Genomic DNA, 25886 nt, shown 5'->3' with positions numbered 1-25886 from the left:
GATTTATATTTATATGATTCATCATCCTGTCCTGTTTCTCCTTCACCTTACACACACAGCAAACCTACCATTTCCTAAAGCAGCAATATCTAGTACATTTAAATTTTACTTTTCAGAACACACATACACTTATTTGACTGATGATAATATTCATGTCTTTCTAATGATTGAGGGGATCCTCTAAAAAGACACAAGATGGCAAATTGTTCTTACCTACCACTTTGCAACTTTTGCAAACTGTCTCAGATTTAGAACCAATTTTATCTGAGAGTTGTTAGGAGTCTGTAGAGGAAAGACACCCATTTATTGACAATTACTTTTGTAACAGGATTGACTTGAGAATAGTTAAAGGACAACACAGTATTTTATGGTTGGGAAGAAAACCACATCAATCTGTTTCTACAAAATTTGAGCTCAATTTTGCTGTCCAAAAGTTGACAGACCTTACATTCAAATTCTCCAGCACTCCCTCTGAGAATGGAAAATTTAATTCCTTTTCATCAATATCTTCCGTACATTTAGTTCTTGCAACTGATCAAAAGTGACAATCACCACCACCACCAAAAACTCTGATTTTCTTCCAGCAGAATTTGCTACGTGACCTTGCAGTATGACCATAGGAAGGAAAACATTTCAAAACCAATGCATCATACCCAACAGACTATCAAAAAAGGACCAAATGTCCATTGTTTGAGTATGAGTCACGTTCAGGGATGTGACTAATTCAAATGCCATTCCAGAGTTCATGTGGTGAGGTTTTTGGAGTGTCCAAGAGGCAGGGAAGCTTCACTGGCATATTTTACTCAGTCTTATTGGCCACAGTGCAGAAAGACGGATTATGACTGTTATAGGAGATCTGGAAAAAGTGATAACATGGGCTCCTCAGAAGGGGAAGGTTTTTTAAATTTTGAAAAGTTTAAAGCTATGGAAAAGAAGAGAGAATAAACATCCCACAACATTTCAAAAAATGAGTTTATCATGATAAATACTGGCTCTCCCACCTGCCCATAGGAATGCCAAAAATGGCATTGGCAGAAGCAAAATACATTAGCAGTAACTAGCTTGGCATGCATGTAGGCTACAACGTACAATTTTCTGACCATGGTGAAAATGTTTTCTAAAATCATCACAGAATTCAAGGAAAAAAAATAACTACTGTCTTAAAGATAGACCCATCACTGAAAGGCCAAATGGCAGCAGGAGTGCTGCTCAGCCCATCCCTATCCTACCAAATTGAGGATTGCACAGGGAGTGCTTGCCACTAATTCACAAGGCATGTATCTACTGGGGTGTCCAAAGTGGTCCCTCATTGTGTGACAGTGTGGCTGTGTGCTCCACCATGCAGCCACATCACCTCACACAAGCTCAATGTCTTTTGGCCAAGGATCACAAGATTTGTTGTAGGGAGTCAAGGTCATGTGTTGGTAAGCCTGAACTACACCAAAATATCTGTCCACCACTCTATGGTGATGACATAAGTTCAGCCACATTTTTAAATCAGATAAATTGTAAAATGAGTAAAATTGTGAGATTGAGTCAACTTAAGTTTTTAGATCTCTTGCCAAACAACTGATACCTGTGATTCTTCAGCTACATCAAGTAACAGTACTGCAACAAATAACAGACAACCCAAAAGTTCGGGGATATTTGTATCAATTGGGACTTGTAATTAGCTAGAGTTGCATAATCAGTCTCTTAAACATGACTTGTATGAAAACAAGTCTTACTTTTGATAAAGCGTCCTTTATTCTCTAAAGTTTGCCATGCTTAAAGAGTAAAAAACAGGCACTAACTTTCTTTTAATTTTAGATCTATTGATCTAAGCTAACTAACATACACCTTTCGCCAGAGGAAGACTGTTTCTTGCCTTGATTATCTATAAAAAAATTCTTGGACACATTTTAATGCATATTTGTCTATTAACTTATCTAGCAACTTGAAGCTCTAGATGGCTAGAATACATCTCACCATTCTAATCTGAGAGTAAAAATTTCAAGCCTTCTTCCTGTTCTCCTAAGTCCCCTGAGTCTCCCAGTTAACTTTACAAAAAGGAGGCCAAGTAATCTCTCAGACAGATGCCTTGAAGTTACTTTCATGAAACCACCTTTCTCAGTCAAAAACTGATATTTGCTTACATCAAGTGCAAAACTGTCAGTAAATTAGCACATTACACAAACATGGAAGATATTACACTCAGGGATGTTATCCAAGGAATTTTTTTCAACTGTAATGACAACTGCTGCTTGTGGTCATAGACAAACAGAATCAAGCACAGTCAGCATTGCTCCAGCCTGAAACAAATGCTGAAAGGTTCCAAGACGGATTTAAAGTCAGTCTTAGGATCCTTTTTGTTCCCAACTTGATTACTACAGAAAGCGAAGTTCTGTATGGAGGAACTTTTTTTTAGATAGATATAAAATAGATAACTTTTATTTGAAATATCTCATATATATATATATATATGGGAGTGTATATATGCACACACACAATAGCACTGGATTTGACTTCTGCCAATTTATTTAAACAGCTCAATTCATAGGCTGAATTGCTGATAATGCAATGATATCAGTACTTTCACAGATGACTCCACAGGTTTATCTGAGACCTTTACAAGCAATTTCTCATACCTTTCTCCTCGTTATTTCCGCGCTATATCAGGACACTATGACTTATCTAACACAAATAACAGTTCGGAGTCCTGTGCTGCCTGCACTCCATACAAGGCATATGGTGAAGGATGACCAGCATGCTTGTAATTACTGATGTACTGAAAGCCTTTGAGTTGTATTTGCAGTCTTCAACACCAATGTGGCGTGGCAGTGCCATTTCCAAACACAAACTACTTTTAGCTAAAGCACACCAGCCCTTCTGCCAGCTGCCTTCCTTTTACAAGGCAGAGTAATTATTTCTCTTCCAGAAAGCCATTTGAAAATAGCAAATGACAAAACTTGGTATTGATTTGCTCATGCTATTAACTCAGTCTGCTAGCTTGTGGGAGTTCCGCAGCATAATCCATTTATTTTGTTATACAGCCTTAGAGTTTAACAGGTGATTGCTTACCTAGGAATACAGGCTAGATACGAAATTAGTCTTCTAAGGTCCTCTTGCCGTATTCTGTCGTGATTACTGCGAGCTGGAAATGTTAGAATGGGACCTCCACGCTTATCTCTGCCACCTAAAAAATTAAAAATGTTAGAAGACCCCACAGCATAACATAAAATTCTTTTTTGCAGAACCAGTCCTCAGTATCTACTTTTAAAAAAGTGATTTCAACTTAAATGCCAACACTGCCATTTTGAGACCAACTTAAGATTGAATTTTGGGAGTATTGATCAGCATATTGCCACAATTCCTACAGTGAGAAAGCAAATGCCAAAAAAACTGAAACTAAGAATAACCAGAGCATTACACTTAGACATTACAGTCACCCTCAAGTTTAACTGGTAGTGTGACATCTCCAGCAATGGCACTCTGTTATGTATTTAACTTTTGACTCAGCAATTATACAGATATAATTTAAATACAGAATTATGCTACTTTGTAGGCAAGTATGTAGATGATATGGCAGCAGAGAGCACAGCTGTGGGAGGTGTGCCCAGGTAGAGGAGCTCCTCTGCACAGTGACAGAGCTCAGGGAGGAGGTGAGTAAGCTGAAGACAGATGGATCATTGTCATGGGAGACTCCCTTCTGAAGGGAACAAAGGCCCAGTGTGCCAACTTCTTTCAGGAAGCCTGCTGCCTCCCTGCACCCAAGGTTAAAGATGTGATGAGAAAGCTTCCTACCCTGGTATGGCCCTTGGGAAAACCCATTATTGTTATTATTAACCCCATACTTCAGGGAAAAAGCAAGAAACTGCAAGGAGAAGCCCAAGGACAGTCAAGACAGATGCGACTGAAGTCTCTCCCTGAAAGCCTTGGGATGACTGGTTGGAGGAGCAGGAGTTCTTTCTCTATGCTTCTTGTTGCAGGGAATGAAAAGGGAAGAAATGGGAGGAGCCATCAGATTAATACCTGGCTCTGAGCCTGGTGTCACTGGGACATTTTTGGGTTTTCTGATCCTGGGTTGGTTTCATGACATTGAGCCTGCTGGTGACAGACAAGGTACACCCACCTCAAACAAGGAAAAGGATTTTTCCACAGGAACTATCAGGGCTCACTGAAAGAGCTTTAGACTAGACTTGATAAAGCCATGCTCACTAGAGATCAGCATGGAAGCAGAACACCAGTGTCTGAGGAATGGTGAACTAGCAAGGTCTTTCAGTCTGCCATCTCACAGGAGGTAGGAACAGAGATCCATGCAGCAGCCAAAATGTAAGAGATACTGATGTGTCAGAAAGCATGGAAGCACCTGGGAATGGTCATGTAGGAATTAGGGCTTCTGCCCTGAAAAAGCTGACAGAATTAATAGCCCAACTGAAGTACATCTACACCAACGAACGTGGCTTGGGCAACAAAGAGGAGGAGCTGGAAGCCTTTAGGCAGCAGGAAAACTGTGACATAGCTGTCATCATGGAAAGATGGTGGGATGATTTGCACAACTGGGGTACTGCAATGGATGGCTGTAAACCCTTCAGATGGGATAGGCAAGGAAGAAGAGCTGGCAGTGTAGCCCTGAACATTAGGAGTGTTATGATTGTCTAGAGCTTAATGATGGTGACAAGACTGTTTGGGTAAGAATAAAGGGGAAGTTTGCAGGTGATGCCAGGTTGGGCATGAGTGGATTGATGGGTCAAGCTCAGTGAGGTTGAACAAGGCCAAGTGCTGGGACCTGCACTTGGGTCACAACAACCCAAGGCAGTGATACAGGCTTGGGGAACAGAGTTTGGAAATCTGCCTAGTGGAAAAGGACCAGGAGGTGCTGACTGACAGCACCTGAACAGCATCCAGAAGTGTGGCCAGGTGGCCAAGAAGGCCAATGGCACCCTGGGCTGTATCAGCAATAGTGTGGCCAGCAGAACCAGGGCAGTGATTGTCCCCCTGTATTTGGCATTGGTGAGGGGACACCTCAAATCCTGCGTTCACTAGTGGCCCAGTTAGTACAAGGAGGACATTGAGGTGCTGGAGTGTATCCAGGGAAGGGAAGCAGAGCTGGTGAAGGGTTTGGAAAACAAGGCTTAGGAGGAGCCTCTGAGGGAGCTAGGACTGTTCAGCCTGGAGAAAAGGAGGCTCAGGGGACACCTTATTGCTCTCTGCAATTCCCTGAAAGGATGCAGCAGTGGGGTGAGTGTTGGTCTCCTCTACAAGGTAACAAGTGACAAGATGAGAGAAAATGACTTCAAGTTGCGCCAGGAATTGTTTAAATATCAGGAAAAATTTCTTCACCAAAAGAGCTGTCAAGCATTAGACAACTGATTGCCTGGGGAAGTGATTGAGTTGTGACCCCTGGCAGCATTTAAAAGCTGTGTAGATGCAGCACTTGGGGACATGGTTAGTGGTGGAGTTGGCAGTGCCAGGTAAAGGGCCAGAATCAAAGACCTTTGAGACCTTTTAAAGGTCTTTTCCAACTTAAATGATCTTGTAATTCAATGATTAAATTAATTACTAGGAGAATTTACATGTATAATACTTCACACTCAGTATGTAGATTGAGTGGATGGAAACTATTTAATTTGTATTTTTATCCTGTTCTGATTTTCAGATTCCCAATTGTCAGTTTATAGTTTTTAGTTTTGTTAGCAACACAGAAAATTCTGAATCCACTTAATATATAAGGCAAAAAAATCTGACATAAATGGTTCCACTTAAATGCATTCATCTCAGCCATAAAAATACATGTACTTGCTGCAGTCAAATAGTAAAATATAATTTTATATCCAACTCCTTGCTAGTGACAACAAAATGCTACTATTACTAAACACCAAATTCAAGCCCAGTAGGATGTCTTTATCAACATATCTATAATAGCACAGATTCTTGCAAGCTAAATTTCACATGTATGTTTTCAACCACAGATGTGTGGACTGTTTTCTCCTGTCCCATGGAAACGCAGAAAAACACTATATTCAGCCCAGAATTTCTCATTTCAAATCAGCTTCTCATTGTAATTCCATGTTGCTAAACGCAGTTTTTCAAAAATCACTTAGAAAGAAAGGCCAAGAGAAGATAAAAATAAATATAAAAACAAAAAGTGATACCAGTTACTCAAAAATTCATCACTATCCTCTCCAACACAGTTAGCGTGTGTTTGCCAAAGACACCAAAGTCTCTGGAGATTGTCTACACTGGACATGCTCCCTGTCAGACACTAAATGAAACTTGCAAGAGGCAAAAGCATCTTTGAATCTCCATCAAGCTACAACGCCAGAAACCAAAATTTAAAAGGAAATTCATATCTTTATCTTCCATGACCTTCTTAAGTGAGACATAAGATGAAAAATGGAATTGTTTCATTCTAATGGAGAAAGGCAAGTCTTGACCAGCCTGACTCACTTGCTAAGCAGAGAGCTTTGAGGATTTTTACATAGCAAAAGAAGGGGAAAAAACCAAGACAGCAGCTGTAAGAGAAAGGAATAATAAATGACAAGACAGAGCCCAACAGCCAAGGCCCTGCTGAGCTCCAGAGCCATCACTGGGCTCCAAGGCCATCAAGAGTAGTTGACAGTCTCCTACAGCCCTTAATGCTCTCTCTCCTCATTGCACCACAGGCCACTACCTTTAGATCTACCAGTTTCAACTGGTAAGTGCTACCGACTCCAGCCTCCCAGAAAAAGTAACTCAATTGCTTAGAGTGGATATTCTTTAAAAAGGAGCAGCTAGCAGGTGAAAGTGTACGCTGAATTGTCTTTAACACTCCCTAAGCTTTTTAAGCAAATGCTTTGTTACATGCAGCCACCTCAGACCAGTCCTCCAGGCCTTTCCCACACTGCAACTCCTGTATGATGCAGTTTTTCAATACAGCACTTTTATGTCATTCTGGATGCCACTTCAGTTGGCTCCAGCTCCATGTATGTCACAGAATAAGACCATTTTTTTAAAATGGTGGCTACATTTCTGATAAATCATATCCTGAAACTTTTGTACATCAGAGACAAACTTTGTTGTACAAACTCCAGGCCTAGATGAGTAATAAATTAATACAGCCTTGATTTTAGATGAAAAGAACTTGACTATCCAGTCTTAAAACAGGTGGCAAAATTGCAAATAATAATATTTTTAAAAGTCCCTAAGACTTGGGGTTTTTTCATCAGCTCTAATGACAGCTTTCTTAGGCCTCTTAAAATAACTAACTCATTTCCTTTGTTCCTGATGCTCCTGTGTCATACACAAACGGGAAAGTTAAAAGCAACAATGTATGAGGCATCAGTGGGAATTTCCTGTCTTGCAATAGTTGTTATCCAACTCAACCTCCTATAAATGTTTAACAAAAACATACTGCACTACTACTGCTTTCATCAGTAACACTTCCATTTTAATCCATTTCCTTTGATATACTGCCCCACCCCACTATTGAGATATTCTGTCTATGCCAAAGCGTGTCACAAACATCTATCCAATAACTCACGTGAGTCATCCAACGTGCATCATTTCTGTCTAGTGCACATCACTAACAGCAGTATTCTCAATGGCCTCCAAATGGCACTAAAATCCAACAGGCTGAGTAGTGCTGCTTTTTTAAGAAATGCCTTTTAACCTAGTTATAAAGTACTCCAGTAAAAAAAGCTAAACAGTTGGCTTTTATGGCAAGACAAGTTACCAAGCGCTATGTCCTTACATGAAACCAAGATAACTTCACCTTGTAAGAAAATGCCCTCCTTGCTTAGGTAGAGATATGAGAGTATTAGTACTTTGACATGTTTCAGTTTAAACTTAACACAAAAAATGCATCCAAGACTCTATTTGGACTTCATAAAAAAACCTAGAGATGTAACTGTTTCAGGTGGTAAGACATCCAATACTCAAGCAGTTTACTTCTCAGTTAGGTGAAAATCTGTTCAGTAAACCAATGAATGAAACCAAATGAACAAATATCTTTGTGTTCCCAGGTATAAAGCTTGACAGTTCCAGCTGCACAGTGGTTAGGTCCTAGGGGTGGTGGTATTTTTGGGGGAAGGGAGAGAACACACTGAAGAGTATTGTTGCAGGTTGTTGTACTTCAGGGTTTCTTAACTCATTTGCACTACTAACGTATCTCATTCCATTTGAGTTTCACTTGCAATGGAAATGTCAAACTATGGATTCTGGCAGACCAGTTCTAGCCAGTCTTGTTGCCCACAGCTGTTTGCTCCATTCTTCCATTAGGAGTTGTTACCTTCACACAGGCAAGTTGGCAACCATTTATTTCTGCCAACACCTCCTCTATTCTGGTTCACAATTTATCATCTCTCCTTAAATTTATCTTCATGTTTCATTTGGCCCATTTCACTTTCACTGAATTAATGCCTTTCAGAATGCCATCTGCTTACAAATTAACATTAGAAAAACCCATCATTTTTCAGATCCCCTTTAAGAGGTCTAAACTAAGTACCAGACAACTTAAAAATTCAGAGGTTTTGAAGTGAAAACTGACTTCATTTTTGTTCAATGACATAAGACAAGGTCCAAAAAGTAATGAGGGATTGAAAAATTGTGCTTAACACCCTTTTCTCCTCTTCTTTCCTACTAAAAATAAGAGTTCTAAACAAGTCTTCACCAGCACTACAATTCCTAAGTTACTATGCTACCAAGAAAACTGGTCTTGCTTATTACAATTGCCAAGAAATTTAAGAAAAAAAGACAAAAAAAGAAGAAAACAACCAAACAAAAACTTTCACCCACACACCTTTTTGCTTTGTACCTCTACTTTACTCAGCAGAGTGGACAGGATAAAGTAATATGTACTATATGCTGTACTTGCAGGCATCAGCATCCATGCACAGCAAATCTCTTAAAGAGTACAACTGCAGGAATAATTTTATGTGTTTCAATATTTAAGACAAAAGATTTACTTCTGTCATTCTTGAAAAATTATCCAAAAAACCACTTGCAAATATGAGACTCTCTCTAAATCATTTGACACTAAGATTATGGCTGAGAGAATGATGTTATTTAATCCCAACAGAAAGTCACACTAAAATGCAGTTTACAAAAATAAGCACCTCAGCCCATCATTCCACCAAGTAAAGTTACTTATAAAGTTATAGACTATGTTATGATACTAATTCATATAAATCCCACTTTTCAATCTTCCTGCTATTCCTTGTTCAGTAACCAACCAATTCAATGAGCATGCTGGAATTTCCTAAAATTACAAGTCAGTAATTTGTATTACAATTACAATTCCTAAGTCAGTTCACAAAGAAAATACCAAGTATGCTTCAAAAGACAGGCAACTGTAATTCACTTCTGCAACAGATATTTCTCCAGAATATGCTGCAGATGGGTCAATAACAAAGGCATGTCTATAAAATTCCCCATCAGAAGAACCAGAAGTAAGAAAAGGAATATGACATTGGTACAGCAGGTTCTAAGTTGCTGTAAATAATGATGAGTGACTAGGTGGAATGCCAGACTTAACAAGACCAAGACAAAAACTAGCAATGTTCCACATTCAAGAAAACAAGTACCTCCTTTATTGTGCCTTTCAAAATGTTTATGTTATGCTTAGGATATCCAACAGGAATCAGTGCTGCCATAGCATTCCATGAATTTTGTAATGATATTTAAGCTATTTAAAATATCATTTTACATGCTACTAACACAGATGGGCATTCCACAAGAGAAAATAACGGTACCTGAAAGGTATGCAACTTTTTCCTTTAAAATTGGCAATACTTCCATAGCCTTCATTTCATCATTTTTGCGAAACCCTGAAAAAAGAAGAGAAGGTGATTAGTCAAAAATTCAGACAAGCCCAACTTCTGCATTTAATGAATGCACTGAAAAACATATACCTTTCAAATACATACTGAATTTTATGATTACAGGAACTAATATAACTTTACAATAAAAGTCTCTCAAAAAATAAACTAAACTTTAAAGATAAATTAACGGACAAGTCATTACTTTGACCAGCTTAACAGAAATAGCATGTTAAGCTGGTCAAATATCCTGTTAATAGCCTGTTAGCAAGCCTCAGTAGAAAACAAGATTCCAGAATTAGCCTTTTTCATCAGTTAATAAAAACTATCATATGGATCCTGTGGCTTTTACGCATTGCAAATCCCACTTTCCCACTTTCTTTTTTTTTTTTTCCCCCCCGGCAGGGATGAAGAGTATCAAGCTAAAAGAGATAGGTATGCTTAGAACAATTACCATTAAAAAACCCAAATCCCAAACCAAAAACCCCACCCAAAATCCCACAACAACAAAGACAAACAAACAAAAACACCCAAACAAAAAACCCCATCAAAAAACCCCGACCCACTCAAAAAGCACAAAAAGACCCATCAAAAATCCCCAACACTATTTACATGCAATGTTTCTTAAATCAGAATTTTTTTCTGTTGCCTGACAGGAGCAGCATTTTGCAACTGAGAGGACATTTTAACATACTAACTCTGTACAAACATGGAGTCTGATACAGTGCCCAAGGTGAGTGATTACAGTCAATGTTGCAAAGCAGCACATCACCAGCTTGTCCCACCCTCTCTGCTTCCTATTTCCACTACTCTAACTCTGTGGCCAAATTCTGAAATTCTCCCTTTTTTGACAAGGAAGATTTAATTTAGGAAGCATTTTTTTCCTCTGTATTTCATCTATACAATACAGAATTGGTCATATTTAGGCTGATTTTGTTCATCTTACAAGAAGAACTGGGTGACACATCTTCATCTAACTTCTCTGTCCAACCCTTCCTGGTCTGTTTGGATTCATGTGCTGTTTAAAATAATCCTATATCCAAAGAAAGTACCTCTGCTGGGGTAAGTGGGGAGCTCATTGCTTCTCTATAACTACTGAAGCACAAAAGTGCTGTTAAGACTCTTCCTCCTCAAAAATATCCCAATACTTCATATTGTTTGGTCTCAGGTTCTGAGCTTAAATAAAAAAGTTGTGCATTTCTAAACTAAAACTTGAAGGTATCAAACCAGTGTCATCAAGTAATATAAGACCTATACTTTAGGGCATCTCATATGTAAATTACATCAGAGGTTTTCTACTCCAGAGAGCAGTACTGAGACTTCTGTGCCACTACAGTATCTAGCTGTGGGCACTACCCTTCGAAACAGACCCAAGCACAACACCCAAGGGACAAAGATGGTCAGGTGTTTGCATGTCATCATCTGGGCATGTGTTTTGCATGAAGAACTGCAGGAAGATGTGGTGGCAGTCCTCAGAACATATAAAGCCTACTGGTGACAAAAGCCTACAGAATTTAAAAGCTTAGAATTACAGCAAGATGTTTACTAGATGGCAGGAAATTTTGTAAAGGAAAGAACTGTGAACAGCTCAAGGGATTCCTGTGGAAGATTATGGCCTATCCATGACTGGGGATTCTTAAAACGTGTGTTCAGACAAATGTCAGCAACGGGTCCCTCAAGTTCACCATAACTGAAGTGTTCAACCAGGGCATTGTCTCAGCACTCACAAAATGCAAACAAAAGAAAACAAAACAAATCAACTTCCAGCCAGATGGAAGTTCCCTAGCTAGTTCTTTGTTTTTTCCATGGACACCACAGACCAAAAACAATCCCAAAATTCAGTACACTTTCTCAGAAAGGCCAAACCAGGAAAACTGGTTCCTTGGGTAACCACGTAGCATGGAGGGTTTCTACATGATGGACAGTATTTTGCAATTACACAGCAACTCCAGACTGGCAAAGCAGAGCAGGGTTTGCTTTCATGTTTGCACCTAGGCTCTCAAGGTTCTAAGACACAGCAAAAGGAACCTCATGCATGAATTCTCCTCCAGAGAACTGGTTATGGCCATCATCCCTTTACTGAAACTACCTACAGTTTTGTTCCTACTACATTTCTGTTTGTTATGGACTAAAACTCTAAATAGCTTTAAGAAAAAGCCTGAGCTTAAATAAATAACCTAAAAAGACAGTAAATGCTCTTTTCCACCTTGAAATATTTGGGCTTCAGTTGACTGCTAAGGCATACAGGCACACTTCCAGAGTTAATGTTTTTTTATGTGCTTTGAGCTATCCACCATAAGCTTAATGCCAATTTAGCATGCTCAGCTTTCATATCAACCATGGCAATTCCTTTTCTTTACAGTAAATTCGGAGGTAGAAAACACTTTCTCCTCACCTAAAAAGCATGCAGAAACTAGTGCCGTACTTTGCTGTCTCTCTTAGCTCAAAATTACCCAAGACACCGATGTTACCGCAATTGCTTGCTCAGATTTCTAAGCCCTTAAACTCCTTCACCTCGGATGATGATGCGCAGTAGCTGCACGTTTTACGTCTTACTTTGCCTATGGCATGTAAGAAGCGAGAAACATTTAGCTAACATTTCTCTGACTATTAAGGGGCCGCTCAAGGTAAACACCCTAGCAAATACGTTAGTGCTTGGCTCATGTTCTGCATCTGCATATCCTTAAGGCTGACTGCCTTGGATTATCATATTCCTGCTGCTCTAAACAGTCTATTTTTATTCCAGTTCTGCAGTGTTAAAGCTTAACTGAAAAGACTGTAGGGATTACAACAGATGAAAGAATGCTGGGGAGCAAAGAGGGTGAATACGGCAGGAAAGTATCGTTTTTATCTCCAACGAAGCAAAAATAAAACAAAAACCAGCAATATAAGCAGGTCTTAAGGGCTTGGGGTGGGTCCTCCCTCCCCCTTCTCAAAGCCTCTTCTCCACAAAACATTCGTGGATGTGAGGATTTGAGGATTTAATTAAAAAAAAAATTAAAAGGCATTTACCACACTCAAATGAAATGCCATAAATATCTGCACCAATCTCTCCCTCCACAGCTCAGCATCCTCCGCGCCAGCCGGCTGCATCACATGTTCCGGGGGGTGATGTCATCCCTGCCGGGCCGCCGGCTGCAGCTCCCGCCGCCGCGGTGCCGCCGCAGTGCCCGCAGCTCCCGCCCCACCGCGCACCGGCGGCCACCGCGGCCATCCCCGACCCCCATCAACCCTACCGCGGCCGTGGCATCCCTGACCCCCGCGGCGACCCTCATCCCCACCACGGCCATCCCCGACCTCCGCGGCCATGCCCCCATCCCCATCAACCCCCACCGCGGCCATCCCCCTGATCCCCACGGCAATCCCCATCCCCACCGCGGCCATGCCCGACCCCACCGCGGCCATCCCCCCGATCCCCACCAACCCCCACCGCGGCCATCCTCGACCCCCAACACGGCCGTCCCCGACCCCACCACGGCCATGCCCCCGATCCCCACCGCGGCAGGTATCGCTCCCACGGCACACGCTTCTCTTTTGGAAGCACACCATGCACCTATGGCAGGTATTTATGCTCTTCCGCCCAAAACAAGGCACTCTGATTTTAAGTGTTTCTTTCAATATTAAGTCCTACATCTTTTAAAGACTGTTTCAGTCTTAAACTGGAAAACCGCCCTTCATATTTGCAATACCTATTAAAGGAATACTCATTTTGCATTTTTAATAGGGAGTAGATGCCCTTCTGTTGTAACATACACCCTACACATGCTATTGCCTAACTACCAGCAAAAAGGGAAGAAGTTCAAATTATGCTAATTAATAATTAACTTCTGTATATTCAGCAGAATAAGTAACACACAATGATGTAGTCCATTTCAATATAGGAGGTTCCCCCCAGTCCTCATGAAGAATTACACAATTACACAATCCCTTGAGTTATCATATACAGTTTCCTACTAAACAGAACCTTATCAAAAACCAGCTATTTAAATGCTGTATCACACAACTAAAGATCTTTACAACATGGAATCAAGAAACAGTCACCTAAACATTTTATATATTGGAAAATTAAGGAGTCTACCCCACAAACACAACATTTTCTCTTTGTCCTCAGAGCCTGAAGACAATATCAATTAGCCAGATTCAGCAGACTTGTCTATATTAACCTTTTTTCTCATGCTGTATGAAGCTAAGATATTTTGATGCAATATACAATTTTATCCAAGTTTAAAGACCCATGAAAAGACAACACTTTGGGATAGAGATATCACCCTATGAGGTTTCAGAGAGCCCCTTATGGACAGCCCCTTCTCATTTGGACTGCAAGTGTTTCCAAATCCCACGATGACAACCTGGCTGCAGAGCAGCTCGTCCATCTGTCCTGGAGGACAGAGAGTAACCCTGTGTAACGTGGCCCCTTTTGCCCAGAAATCACAGCAGTCCGGGAACTCAGCTGCTCCCCAAATACCCAGCTTGCTTCCCAGAGGCACTGAAATACATGAAGAAAGTCATCTTTAGAGGGGTAACAGGAAATAGGTACTCAGTGTGGCAATTCACACAACCCAGACAAATGCAGGATTAGCCTAATGCCGAGGCTGAAGGAAAGGAGGTAACTGTGCTAATCATCTTGCACTGCAAAGATCAGTAACTAGTCAGCCACAATTCAGGGGAGCAGATAAATTACCTCACACACATCTTTAAAGGTAACAACTTGATTACAGAACTGTGATACAAACCAAGGTTGAAAACAGCTTCTCCAAGAAGCACTGCTTCCCCAAGAACACTGAAGTATTTACTTCAGAGGTAGCTTCAGTGATGTGTATTGTTCAGTTATGGCAACATAAAATATGGGAACAGAAATCAGGACAACAAAAAGACTCAGAAACTGAGGCTAAGAGCAGCATCTCTTAGCCAAAATGTTGACCAAACACTCATCCATTGCTGTCACACACAACTGACTTGAAATTTTTGTGAAACATGGCTGAAGAAAAACACAAATGCCAAAAGGGAATGCTCTCATCCTAAAAACTCACACCCCTAATGACACAACTGCTTTTCACCTGGCAAATAAAAACAATACTTTTGAACAGGCACAAACAAAAAAAGCCAGACTCAGCCTAGATTCCTTTGATGCTTTAGGCTCTCTTTGGACTTCAGGATGACTCCCTGTTGTGTCATCAGCAGAAAGCAAGTGCCTCATCTGCCAGGCTGCTAACTCTAGCACCCAACTTCAATCCCCACCTCTTCTTTGACAGAAATCCCATGCTGAATCGAAGAAACATCTTTCAGTGAGTTATTTTCCAACAGAGTACTCTATTCACTTCAGTGGACCTAATCCAATAGACTTTTGCTCAAAAATCCACATGCTATGCTAAGATCTACAGGAAGGAAAAAAGAAAACCCCCATAGAAACTGCACTCAGAACTGCTAATTACCTATTACTAGGAAACAACTGGACTGACCTAGGTTAGTCTTAAGGGAAAAGAAATATCTGTTAAAAGTCAAGAGATAGAACAACTTCCATGTGCAGGAAGGACACAGTTTCCCAACCAAAGCACCAGCACCCTTCATCCAGGCAAGGCAGTCAGAACTGCAAACCATTCTCCACAACTCCTTGCATCCACTGGTCAGTCCCTTTGTGTTAAGCCTTATCCTGGAACACAAAACCTCTAAACTGCAGCTAATAAACATTTAAGCAAAAAGAATCCAAGATGTTGATGTCTTTAGCATTTTTTCTATTTCACAGCATGACTTACATCAATGACATGACACTGAAATCTGAGCTATTCTCCCTTTATTTGTACAACTATCCTACATTTCAAGACAAATTGCTTCTTAGTTAATCAAGCAAGAAGAGGAGGGGGAAAAGAGGCATAGAGAAGCTCAAACGTAATTATATTAGTGCATTACAGACTGATTAGGGTTTCATTATTTGCTCTTATTCATTCTCCATATCACAAGATGATGACATCCCAGAAGATTTTAAAGATGATCTTAAATATCAGAATCCGACAGGTTTATTCAACTTTGTTTATAAGTTAACTGTGTGTGATAAACCTCAGCTGCAAATAACTTACACGCTATGTCCCACATTTTTCAAGTGTCCAGAAAGAAAGCACAGAGCAGGTTCCTATTCTCCATTTTAATATGGAGAGGCTTTAAAACACAATCAGTGAGTAGATTACTAAATAAGGTGTTAATCAGTGAGAAATAATTTTAAACAAGATATGAGGAGATTCACAAGCAGCCATTATGAAAACTTTTATATTCTTATTCTGAAGTTACCACAGAAAAGTGGTAGTGAAGTTACCAGTATAATTAAGTCAGCAGAACTATTAGATTCTTTTTTTTTTCAATCACATTCAGAAAAAATGATTGCTGAACTCCCAAAATCCTTGGATTTATAAATGAAATCAGACTGCTAAGACAAGGGTGATAAAGAAATCCTAACTTTCATAAGCAGCAAATGGCAAAAACCCATCAGTGAGAATATACCCCAAAGGGGTGGCAAAGGCAAGCAAAAGGTAACTAAAGTTACTTCACTTATGTGATTACTGATAGTTTTCTTTGATTTTAACTCAAGTATTCGAAGTGCCAATTTCAGTTTTATGGTAGGCTTAACTTCTGGATGCAAGTAAAGGATTCATGGAAAATCAGAGCTGTCAATTCACCAACTGCACTGTTACCGCTTCCCATTATAGACATTGCCTACATGCAGTGCTGCTCAGAAATCTCACACCATCTTTCACATTGCAACAAAGCAAGAGAATTCAGGAAAATTATGGCAAACACTGCAATTTTCCTATCTTTTCTCAAGCTCCATGAGCTTGCAGATGACCAGTTTCAAAATCATCTCAGGAACACTAACTTTTAGGTACACCTGTTATGGCATCTTTAAAACTGCAGATCTTTCTTCTTAGAGCTAACAAGGAACTATCAGCAGGTTTTTTCATGGCATACAGGTCACTGGGCAACATTAGTAACCTGGTCATTCATCATTTATTCATTCATTTTTCTCAGTCCAGATTCTAAAATCACTGGGGGACTTCAACAAGGATACAGTTTAAGGGGCATACCATCAAAGCGGCACAATTTCAAAATTGTGCCAGCAGCCTTAGTCATGAGCTTACACAAAGTATTCAATGTAATCATTTAATGTTAAGATCCCAGTATTAAATTCAAAGCAACTCCAGCAGTACACCTTTGACTCCTTCCAGCTCTGATCAGGCTCAAGACCCACTCATCAAAAAACATTATACCTTCAAACTCTGACTTGAATCACAACAGCTGACAGAAATGTCCCTCCTATTCCCATTTTGTTTTGCATTTTATGCACTCTCTATGCGTGCTGTGGGGAACTGCACCACATCTGTATTGAGCCGGTATGCAGTGGCAACCAGGACCTCACAGAAGCAGACAGCTGAGAAATTGCCTTGAAATAAGAAAATGAGATTCATTAGAGGGTTACAAGCTCTAAGTCACTTTCAGGTTTTGGCATATTTGCTAAGTGTTAAGAGGTTCTCTCTTACCATTTTCAACAGCTCTGCTTTGTCATGACAGGAGGACACACCTCCCATCTCCGCAAATTATGGGAGAAGCACAATGTCATGTAGAGAGATGTGGGCCAAGAGAAGACTGCTAGTTTAGTTGACAGCAAATATTCAGACAGGATCAACTTCACAGACTGAATAACCTTGCTTTTCTTGGAAGCTGGCATACTCAGCTATTCCTCAGTTAGGAGCAATTACCAGGAAATTAGCCACCTCAGGTGTATGCTGCAAAACCTGTTGAAGGGCTGCCTTAAGAATCTAAGTTAAGGAAAATTCCAAATGCTAAATCATTGCTAAAAATCTGTGATTTCCTTTTAAGTGTGCAACAAGAAGCTTAGAGTTATCCATGTTGCAAGGTCCTTTCCAACCTGAATTACCCCTCAATCCTATGAAATGTGCAAGACAGAAGTACAAGCGTCCATTTTCCAACTGCAACTTAAGATGTGACAATCAAAATCTGACCAGTGTTCCCCTTCTAAATGAAAAGAGCTGTGTTCCTTAATTTTTCTGTCCCTTAGCCATGTTCAATTTGTTCTTCCTGCCCTGCCGACATTGTTGGAAGTTCATTTGTTTTGGTGGGAACTGTTCATCCATCTCTAAGTGCTGTGATACTTCAATTCACTGCCCTGCTGAGGTAGCAAACCTTTTTGTCAGGGTGTCCATCAGTAGCCCACAGCTCTCACTGCAGTCAGACACTTACCCTGTTCACTGCTGCTACAGACACGCATGGCTTAGGGGTCATGCTACACTCTCAGGGCTATCAGGAGGGTACCCAGCCTCCCACAAAAACCAGGTTTAACACACAGTTGTTTAAACAACAAGATCTATAAGCAATCTTATTATTCTCCTGTTCAAAACACAGATCAAGTGGAAGGCAGTAGCTTCTAAATTCTGTGCAGCAACAGCTGGAACATAACGCTTTAGATCATGTCCTTTGGCTCTTGTTCCAAACCACCATCTGGAGAAATCTCTTTCCACAGTGAAATTGATGAAGACTACAGCAAGGGCAGTAAAAATAAGCAACTTAAAACAGCTTGAAAATCATCCTGTATTGTTTCATCCCGAGCAACAATAGGAAGAACTATTTCCATCAGCCCTGAAATCAATCAAAACACCCAAAACCAGATTGCATATTCTTCGGTAAAAATACCTTTTTATACCATAAAGTACTCCTTTTGGGCTTTCTATCATTCATAGATCCCAAGAATAGGCATTTATTGGTTATGGTATTTTTCCTGTTCTCCACCCTTTTTTCTTTTTAAATATGCACACACTTTTACAACATTTTCATCACCTTATGGAAATACATATGCAAAAATTATACTCAGTTAAATTCATATTTTGAGACAGTACTTAAACGACCATTTTTGTTGAATATTCCTCCTCCCTCCCTTTCTTTCTTTGCAGGATATTTCATACACCTTCTGTGGAAAAACTAGCCATTTGCAACAAGATGTATGCCAAATAATCTGATTTGTGCAGAGCTTTCACTCCTTGAAATTCCCATTTTATTAGTTTGCAGCTGTAAGTAGCTTGAGCTCCAAATGCCTTGAGACACAGGAAATGTAGGATGAATCCCAGCTTCTCTAACACATTACAATGCACATACATGAGATCTATGTGAGTAAGGGGGAGGGGGGGGAGATGCTTTTCTTCATCCTGCATTGCAAAACCAGTCAAGTTCCTATTCAGCCAAACGACAGAGAAAAAGCATTGTCCCCAGCTTGTTTTATGCCACCCTTAAACTTCACATGTGTGGCTGTTAGAAGCATTTAGAAGGGGGCAAATAAACTTTTACATCAGAGCATCTCCCTATTCTATCTCTTTACTGAGCTGATTTTACTTAAAACACTGATTAACATATGCTACTCGTTAGAAGGAACCAATTTGTAAAAAAAAAGAGAGTAGCAATGAGGAGTCCGCAGGGGAATTAAAGCTTGAGTATTTCACTTTCAGTACGTGAGCGGTTGCTAAGAGCAACCTGTCTCCCTCCCTCCCTGCCTTTAAGGGAGAGCAAGATTAGCGCGGAACGCCAAAAGGGATGTCCAACACACGTCTCGTTTGCTCAAGGATTACGTTAGAAATTCTAGCCTGAATTACTCGGAGCAGGTGTGTGCTCTCACCGCACATGCCGCGCTAATTAATTAAAAACAAATAAAAAAGGAAGGAAGAAAGCTGCGTTGAAGACAATAGGAGGCAGGGCAGGCGAGGCAGCGCTGGCCGCGCCGGCAGGGACGCGGGGCAGCGGCGGGGGCGGGCGGCAGCAGCGCGGCTCCCCTGCACCGCAGCCGGCAGCGCATTACAGCACGCATTACATCACCCCTGCCTTTGTGCAGGGCTGAGCCACCGCGCAGCTCGGGGGAGCTGCCAGAGCCGCAGCCATCCCCGCAGCCATCCCCCTAACCGCACGGAGGCACGAAAAGAAGCGATTTGGAGTCACGTCAGCCTTCCTCTCCCCGCACTGCCGAAAATCCTCCCCTCCCGATCCCTTTGGGAAATTTCATTAGAAAGAAAAAGACCCTTAGCACGTTCAGCTTTATGAACGGATTTCAGACAAGAATAAACAGAAAGGATTTTGCAGATTGTCACGACTAAGAAAGGGAGATTTCATTCTTCATTTATCAAATTTGTTCTAGCAGATTATCTCCTTCAGATGACAAAGGCAAGCAGCCCGAATCTCATTAGAGCTACATTTAACACAGCTTACCGAAGTACACAAATTTAACCTAAATCAAGGCTGGGTTTTCTTCGTGAACTCCAACTTACTCAGCGCCCACGTTACTGCAATGAAAAGATTATCATCTTGCCTTCACTTTGTTCCATTTCTGCAAACAGCTACATGTTACTATAAATGCACTTTCACGACTCTGGTCAGAATCACAGTCCCAAACTCAGCAGCCAAATCCAGTATTTCTCAGCAGCTCACCTGTCCTCATGTCATGAGTAAATAAGCTTCAATTTCATTTTTATTAAGGATATGTAGCATATGCAATACCAAGACAGACAAGACAAAGCAAGCTCCTAGTGTTATTTAGGACAGAAATCTGCGCATATAATGCTCCAAAGAAATTCAGATAACTGTTTCTACAGCTTTAATATCCACATGCATTGTCAAACAATTGGAGTCTATTACAATAATGTTTCTTACAATGAATTATATTAATATTTCTTTGGGAACAACAGTTATTTGAAAAATAGGGGCACTGCATTGTACTCTCAAGCACACTAATCAAATTCTCATTCAACTTCAAAAAAGATCATGTATGAAATATTGCCCAATTTATAAACCAAACTAGTTAAAAGCTATTTAAACTTGACTGCAATTTACTACTTCCTGCTACTTGCCAGCACAACAAATGCAGCCTAAGAGTTGTGAGCATTCACTACTGCATGCTCAAATTTTTAACATCATAACTATGGACACTGATCTGGTTGCTCCCATTGAAGTAACAAATATAGTTTATTGTCTGCTAGCACAGACAAGAAGTATTCATCCATCAGCTTTATCTTTCAGTCTTCTCGAGCATGGGTAACACAAAGATGCTACATGCCCAAACTATCCAGCCATTCACCTCCAAAAACTACCTGCTAAATATCAACACTAGCAAATGTTTTCCGTATTATTTTATTTCAAGAGAGGGCATTCCTCACAGGGGCATGTTCAAGCTCCTCTGATCCATGCCTTTAAAGAACATGCTGAGACTTACCAGGCATTATACAGTACCCTATAGATACTATGGGATACCATCTGCAAATCAGAATAATGACAATGATTCAACCACTGGAAGTTACAGTATTTTAATTAAGTTCACAAAACTGGCCTAATTTAAGCTCAATTAAAATGGGTTTGTTGGTCTTCTACTACACTGACTCACTCTACAAAAAATTCTAAATGCATATGATTTCCTGGAAAAGCTCTTTGAGACAACAATAGGAGCTAACATTTTAATTGCATTAAAAAGCAGCAAAGTACTTTGGCATGTGTATGAATCCATTACTTCAGAAGTCTACAATGTGTTTTAAAAGCACTAGGTAAGATTTTAACAATGCCTCTGCCTTCATGTCTTCAGTTCCTGACATCATTATAGATTCACAAAGTTGTCTCTGAAGATTTTAAACTCTAAAACCAATTAGCAGTCCATAGGTGTACTTCTAAGTGACCTAGCAAGCTTAATTAGAAATATTAACTTCTGTAGAGCAGAACAGTAACAAAAGGGGAATTAGCTCAATTTCTCTAAAGCTGTTTTCATCTTTATTACTTAATATTTATTTACATACTCAACCCTCCTTATCCCATCAAAACACAAGTTTATGGCATCAGTACAGCAACAGTTGCTATATTGTTTAGTTTGGCAAAAAAAAATTTTTTTGCACATTATTAAATAAGAAGCATTCTTTAGTAAAGTGCTTTTGGTACAGAGCCACTTTTGTTGTACACAAGTCATTCTTACTTGCTTTTGAGCTCCAGTACCCTGACATGCAATTCAAATTGCCAACTCTCATATCTACTATTATTTAAAAGAAAAATCCTGTGATATTAACTCATGTCAGAGGTTTACTGAGTCTTTTTTTTTTGCCTGGCAGCTATTGTAAGCTTGAATAGGAAGTAGCATCACATCATTTTTCAGCACAAGCCTTTTGGTATAGATGGATAATGAATATATTCAGGACTCAACACAGGGGGAAGTGTGCCGGAGCACAGTTAGACTGCAACTTCTCCAGGACAGACTCCCCCAAAGGCTTTCATAGCTGATACATCTAACAGCCTCCTTTTTATGCTTCCCTAACTCAGCACAAGTGTATACAACCAGCATCACATAATACATTTGATATTCAAAAATGTTTCTTCCCAAGTCCTTTCCACATGCAGTTCTCCTGATATACTTTATCCCCACTACCACCACATCAACCTTGCTCGTGCTGGTCAGTTCATTGGCAGTACCTGACTGTAACGGTTGTAAAAGCAGATGGAGCATTTTATCTACTATCCATTCACATGTATCAGGAGGACTAGTCCAGAAGTTACTGAACAGAACCTGAAGTATATATACAGCAGTACGAGATGTCTGGAGACCCTTTCCTGCAGCAGATGCTCTGATTTGGTGTACTTCCATTCTTACAAGAACCAGAAACAAGACTTAGTCCATTACCACACAGAACTCAGTTGTATTCGAATTTATCCCAATTAGCTTGAATCACTACATTTCCAGTGTCAGCTGAGTTCTGAATTAAGTAACTGAGCATCAAGCACAAACTCCGTGGCTTCTAACCCTTGAAAGAAGGAACAGCAAGCAAGCTAGCAGGATATGTTAGTCAGAACACTAATACTATCAGCAGCAACAAAAATGCCCTGGTTTCAAAGCAGACCTTAAGTGGTACTGTCATCTCAACATCTGTGGAAAACACTGCAGAAGTACTTGAGACTTGTAAGAAGCAAAACTTTGAACTAACAGGACTTACTCTGTCATTCATGCTTGAAATAATGATATGCATGATAGCATTGAGAACCTAAGTTACAGCACCATAATACAGCATCTCTGCTTGCCTTCTTGAGAGCTTTGTTTTGTAAAGGAAGTTCACTTAGGATTCAAAAATCAACAAAGCTGAAGTTTATTTGGATTTATGAGAAAATACCTTGAATGAGTCCAGAAGAGTTCTGAAACAGGGCCAATAACAGAAGCTTAAGTTGCCTACCAAATGTGAGGGTTGCTGGCAGATGTGAGATAATCCCATCCTTACAGAAGGCATGCTTTTGACCTCTTTGGGTAATTGACTGCCATTAAAAACATTAAAATCACTTTTCAAATGTCTGTTCTTGCATCCAGATTTTTTTAAAGTGTCATCTGTCAGGCTTTTGGCTCAATGACTTTCTATGGATATAAACTCCCTGACCTTATCAGACTTTTTTTTATCTTTCCAATTTAGATCATACTACTTCACATTAAAAGGCATTGGTATTTAAAAATTTGATTTCTCATAAAGGCTTCCAATTAAATGTGACAGTCAAGTTTATTGTGGTTTCCTGGTTTTTGATGCTCTTGAACTGTTTGAAATGGCTTATGATTCTGAACAACAGTCCCTTATCTCCACTGAATATTTGCTTAGCTATATCCAAATAACTGAATCGCTCTTAGATTAGAGTTATAGCAAGAAAGAATTGCTACAGAGCCTCTAGGCAGGAAGTAAAACTTTATAGTGTGCTTCAATTTCACCAATTCAGCCCAGTGTTGCTACCTGGTAGTTTATTAGATAGATTACAACTGAATTGAATGCTTCATTATACCAGACACTGTAACAACTTCTAGCAAACACATTAATGCACTATGATACAGATAGGGCAGGCAGGAAGCAAATATTAGCAGCTAGTGGACAAAGATTTAGAGGAAAGTTACTTGTAGTTTTCTAAAAAGGAGGTAGCTAATTATTAGCATTAAGACTTAACCATTAAAAGCCAACTCAGAAGTCCACTATAAAACTAAAATATTTTATTTTTTCTGGGGTTGTGGGGGTAAATGTATGCACACCAAAAGCCAAGGAATGGGCTCCATCAATTTCCATGCACTGCACTGTCACAAGCATAATACAGCAAACATTCCCTTTTGGTGGCAGTGCCAGCTTAAGCCAGAGTTTTACAGTAATTACCAAAAGCGAGTTTGGGATTCTTAGTTTGATTAATCAGTACCGTGTCAGTAGTCAACTATTACCGTGTTAAGTCAAATATCTGTAACTCACTTGACACATTATATTGTTTAAAAAAATGTAGGCTGAATTACTCATCTTTGTCGTCCTTAAGGGACAGATGACAGTTACTGGTCAACATCAGGGCACTCCATCCACATGGAGCACCTCTAGCAGGAAGGCACAGGGATATCAACAAAGTGACTGCCTATAATTAACACATATGCCTTATCACACAGCAAAAGATAAATATAATATGGACTTTAAAAAAAAAGTCTCTTATGCTTAAACTGACAATCAAAAAAACCCAAGAGAAAATATGGTTTATTTATTCAACACACGCCTGGTATCTCTGCACACCGATAAAGTACAGTAGGACAGCAGTGTATTAGTGAAGAGCTGGTTCTAGTAACTGATCATTGAGCTAAACCAGTTCTGAAATTCCAGCCCAATAAACACACAGGAAATTACTTACATAAATCAACTGCACCCATATATTTCTATTCAGGGGTACCACACATTAGTAGTTCAATTGAGTTTGGACTTTAACAAACTATGGCATGCCTGATGTGTTACTTGTAAAGTTAACTCTATGTCACATGCCAGATAGAGTCTTCAGATGAGAAAGATCTTCAGTGGCACTCTTTGCTTCCAAGAAGATATGCTTATTTCTTTTTAAGGGAAGCATCATGGAAACCCTGCATTATAATAATATTAACCTACAGCAGACAGGAGCACTTGTCGGAAAGCCACAGATTGAATTACAAAGGCCAGAATTGCTGCGTAACACCAGTCAGCTACAATGCCATCCTCTGAATTCTTCACTCTCTAGAAGAATTGCATTAGAGCAAGAAAACAACTGGCTCAAAGATCATCTTTAAGCAAATAGTTGTCAGGTGAGCAATGCTATTTTGACACAGGCAGCTATTTGCTTATCTGTGTACATGCTTTATCTCTAGAGTCTTCTTCCTTTACTTGGAAGTGGTATTCGCCCTGAACACACCACAGGCATTCCTTCTTCATAATGAGTTCAGTATCTGCATTTATGCTCCCTTCAGTGCATGACTAATATTACAAGCACACCATTTTGATTGACACCTAATACCATAGCTGCCATTATCACTTATATCATACTAAAACATGAAGTGTTACCCACATCTATTTGGAGAGTAAAAGAATACAGAATTGCTTTGACACATTGTCAAGCACTGTCAAGATTCACCCACCATAGCTATGTTTTCTGTTTCTCCATCTTACAAGGTCATTAACTAAGAACTAGAGATGATTTTACCACATTATAGCTACACATTCAATTTCATTTTGAGTATTATACAATAATATGCTAGTACAACACAAAGTTCAAGAAATACTCAAGTGACTTACCATTCAGAAGTATCAGTACACCAGTTTTTTGTTTTGCATCCCATTTATAAGAACACATTGTTCATACCCCCAGAGACTCCATACGTCTGCGGCCAACAGAATGGATAAACTAAACAGTGCTTGGGAACAGCAGCAATTTAAATCCTTATGCCTTATCAGGAAAATTGAATCCCTATTTCAAAACACTCAGATTTGAGTTCAAGAACCCAGTAAATTTGATGCAGTTTCCATAAATGCTAGGTTTCTATTTCCAAGTCAAAACATTTTTCCATCTTCTTTGAGCAGTCAGATGAAAAAAGGTACAGTACATGTTCCAAATCCAAGTCATCTTTGTCAATGAGTGTCTTCTGCCTGTACCCTTTTCTTGACTGTCAGTTTGCTTAACAGTTGCTCTGCCTGGATTTACTACCAAATAGGCTTTGACAATGATTGCTATTTAATCCTATGTAATACCCAGATGCAACTGTTCCCAGATCAGAGGACAGTTTAAAAACACAGTCTC

General features: G+C 39.8%; 1 protein-coding gene across 2 annotated transcripts in view; it reads right to left on the bottom strand.

The window, feature by feature from the left end:
* The window catches only part of TRIO (trio Rho guanine nucleotide exchange factor), a 244065-nt gene that overhangs the window by 166344 nt on the left and 51835 nt on the right, over positions 1-25886 (bottom strand). For both annotated transcript variants that reach the window (XM_054285315.1, XM_054285316.1), the window contains exons 2-3: positions 9711-9785; positions 3061-3175 (exon numbers count right to left, since the gene is read on the bottom strand). In XM_054285315.1, coding sequence (XP_054141290.1) covers positions 3061-3175; positions 9711-9785 — 190 coding nt within the window. The remainder of the gene's footprint in view (positions 1-3060; positions 3176-9710; positions 9786-25886) is intronic.

This window comes from Melozone crissalis, unplaced genomic scaffold (assembly GCF_028551555.1).
Source record: "Melozone crissalis strain CALT ecotype California unplaced genomic scaffold, PUWL_Pcris_2 ptg000042l_1, whole genome shotgun sequence".
Taxonomy (NCBI): domain Eukaryota; kingdom Metazoa; phylum Chordata; class Aves; order Passeriformes; family Passerellidae; genus Melozone; species Melozone crissalis.
The sequence above is the reverse complement of the archived record's forward strand: the minus strand, read 5'-3'. Positions and strand labels throughout refer to the sequence as shown.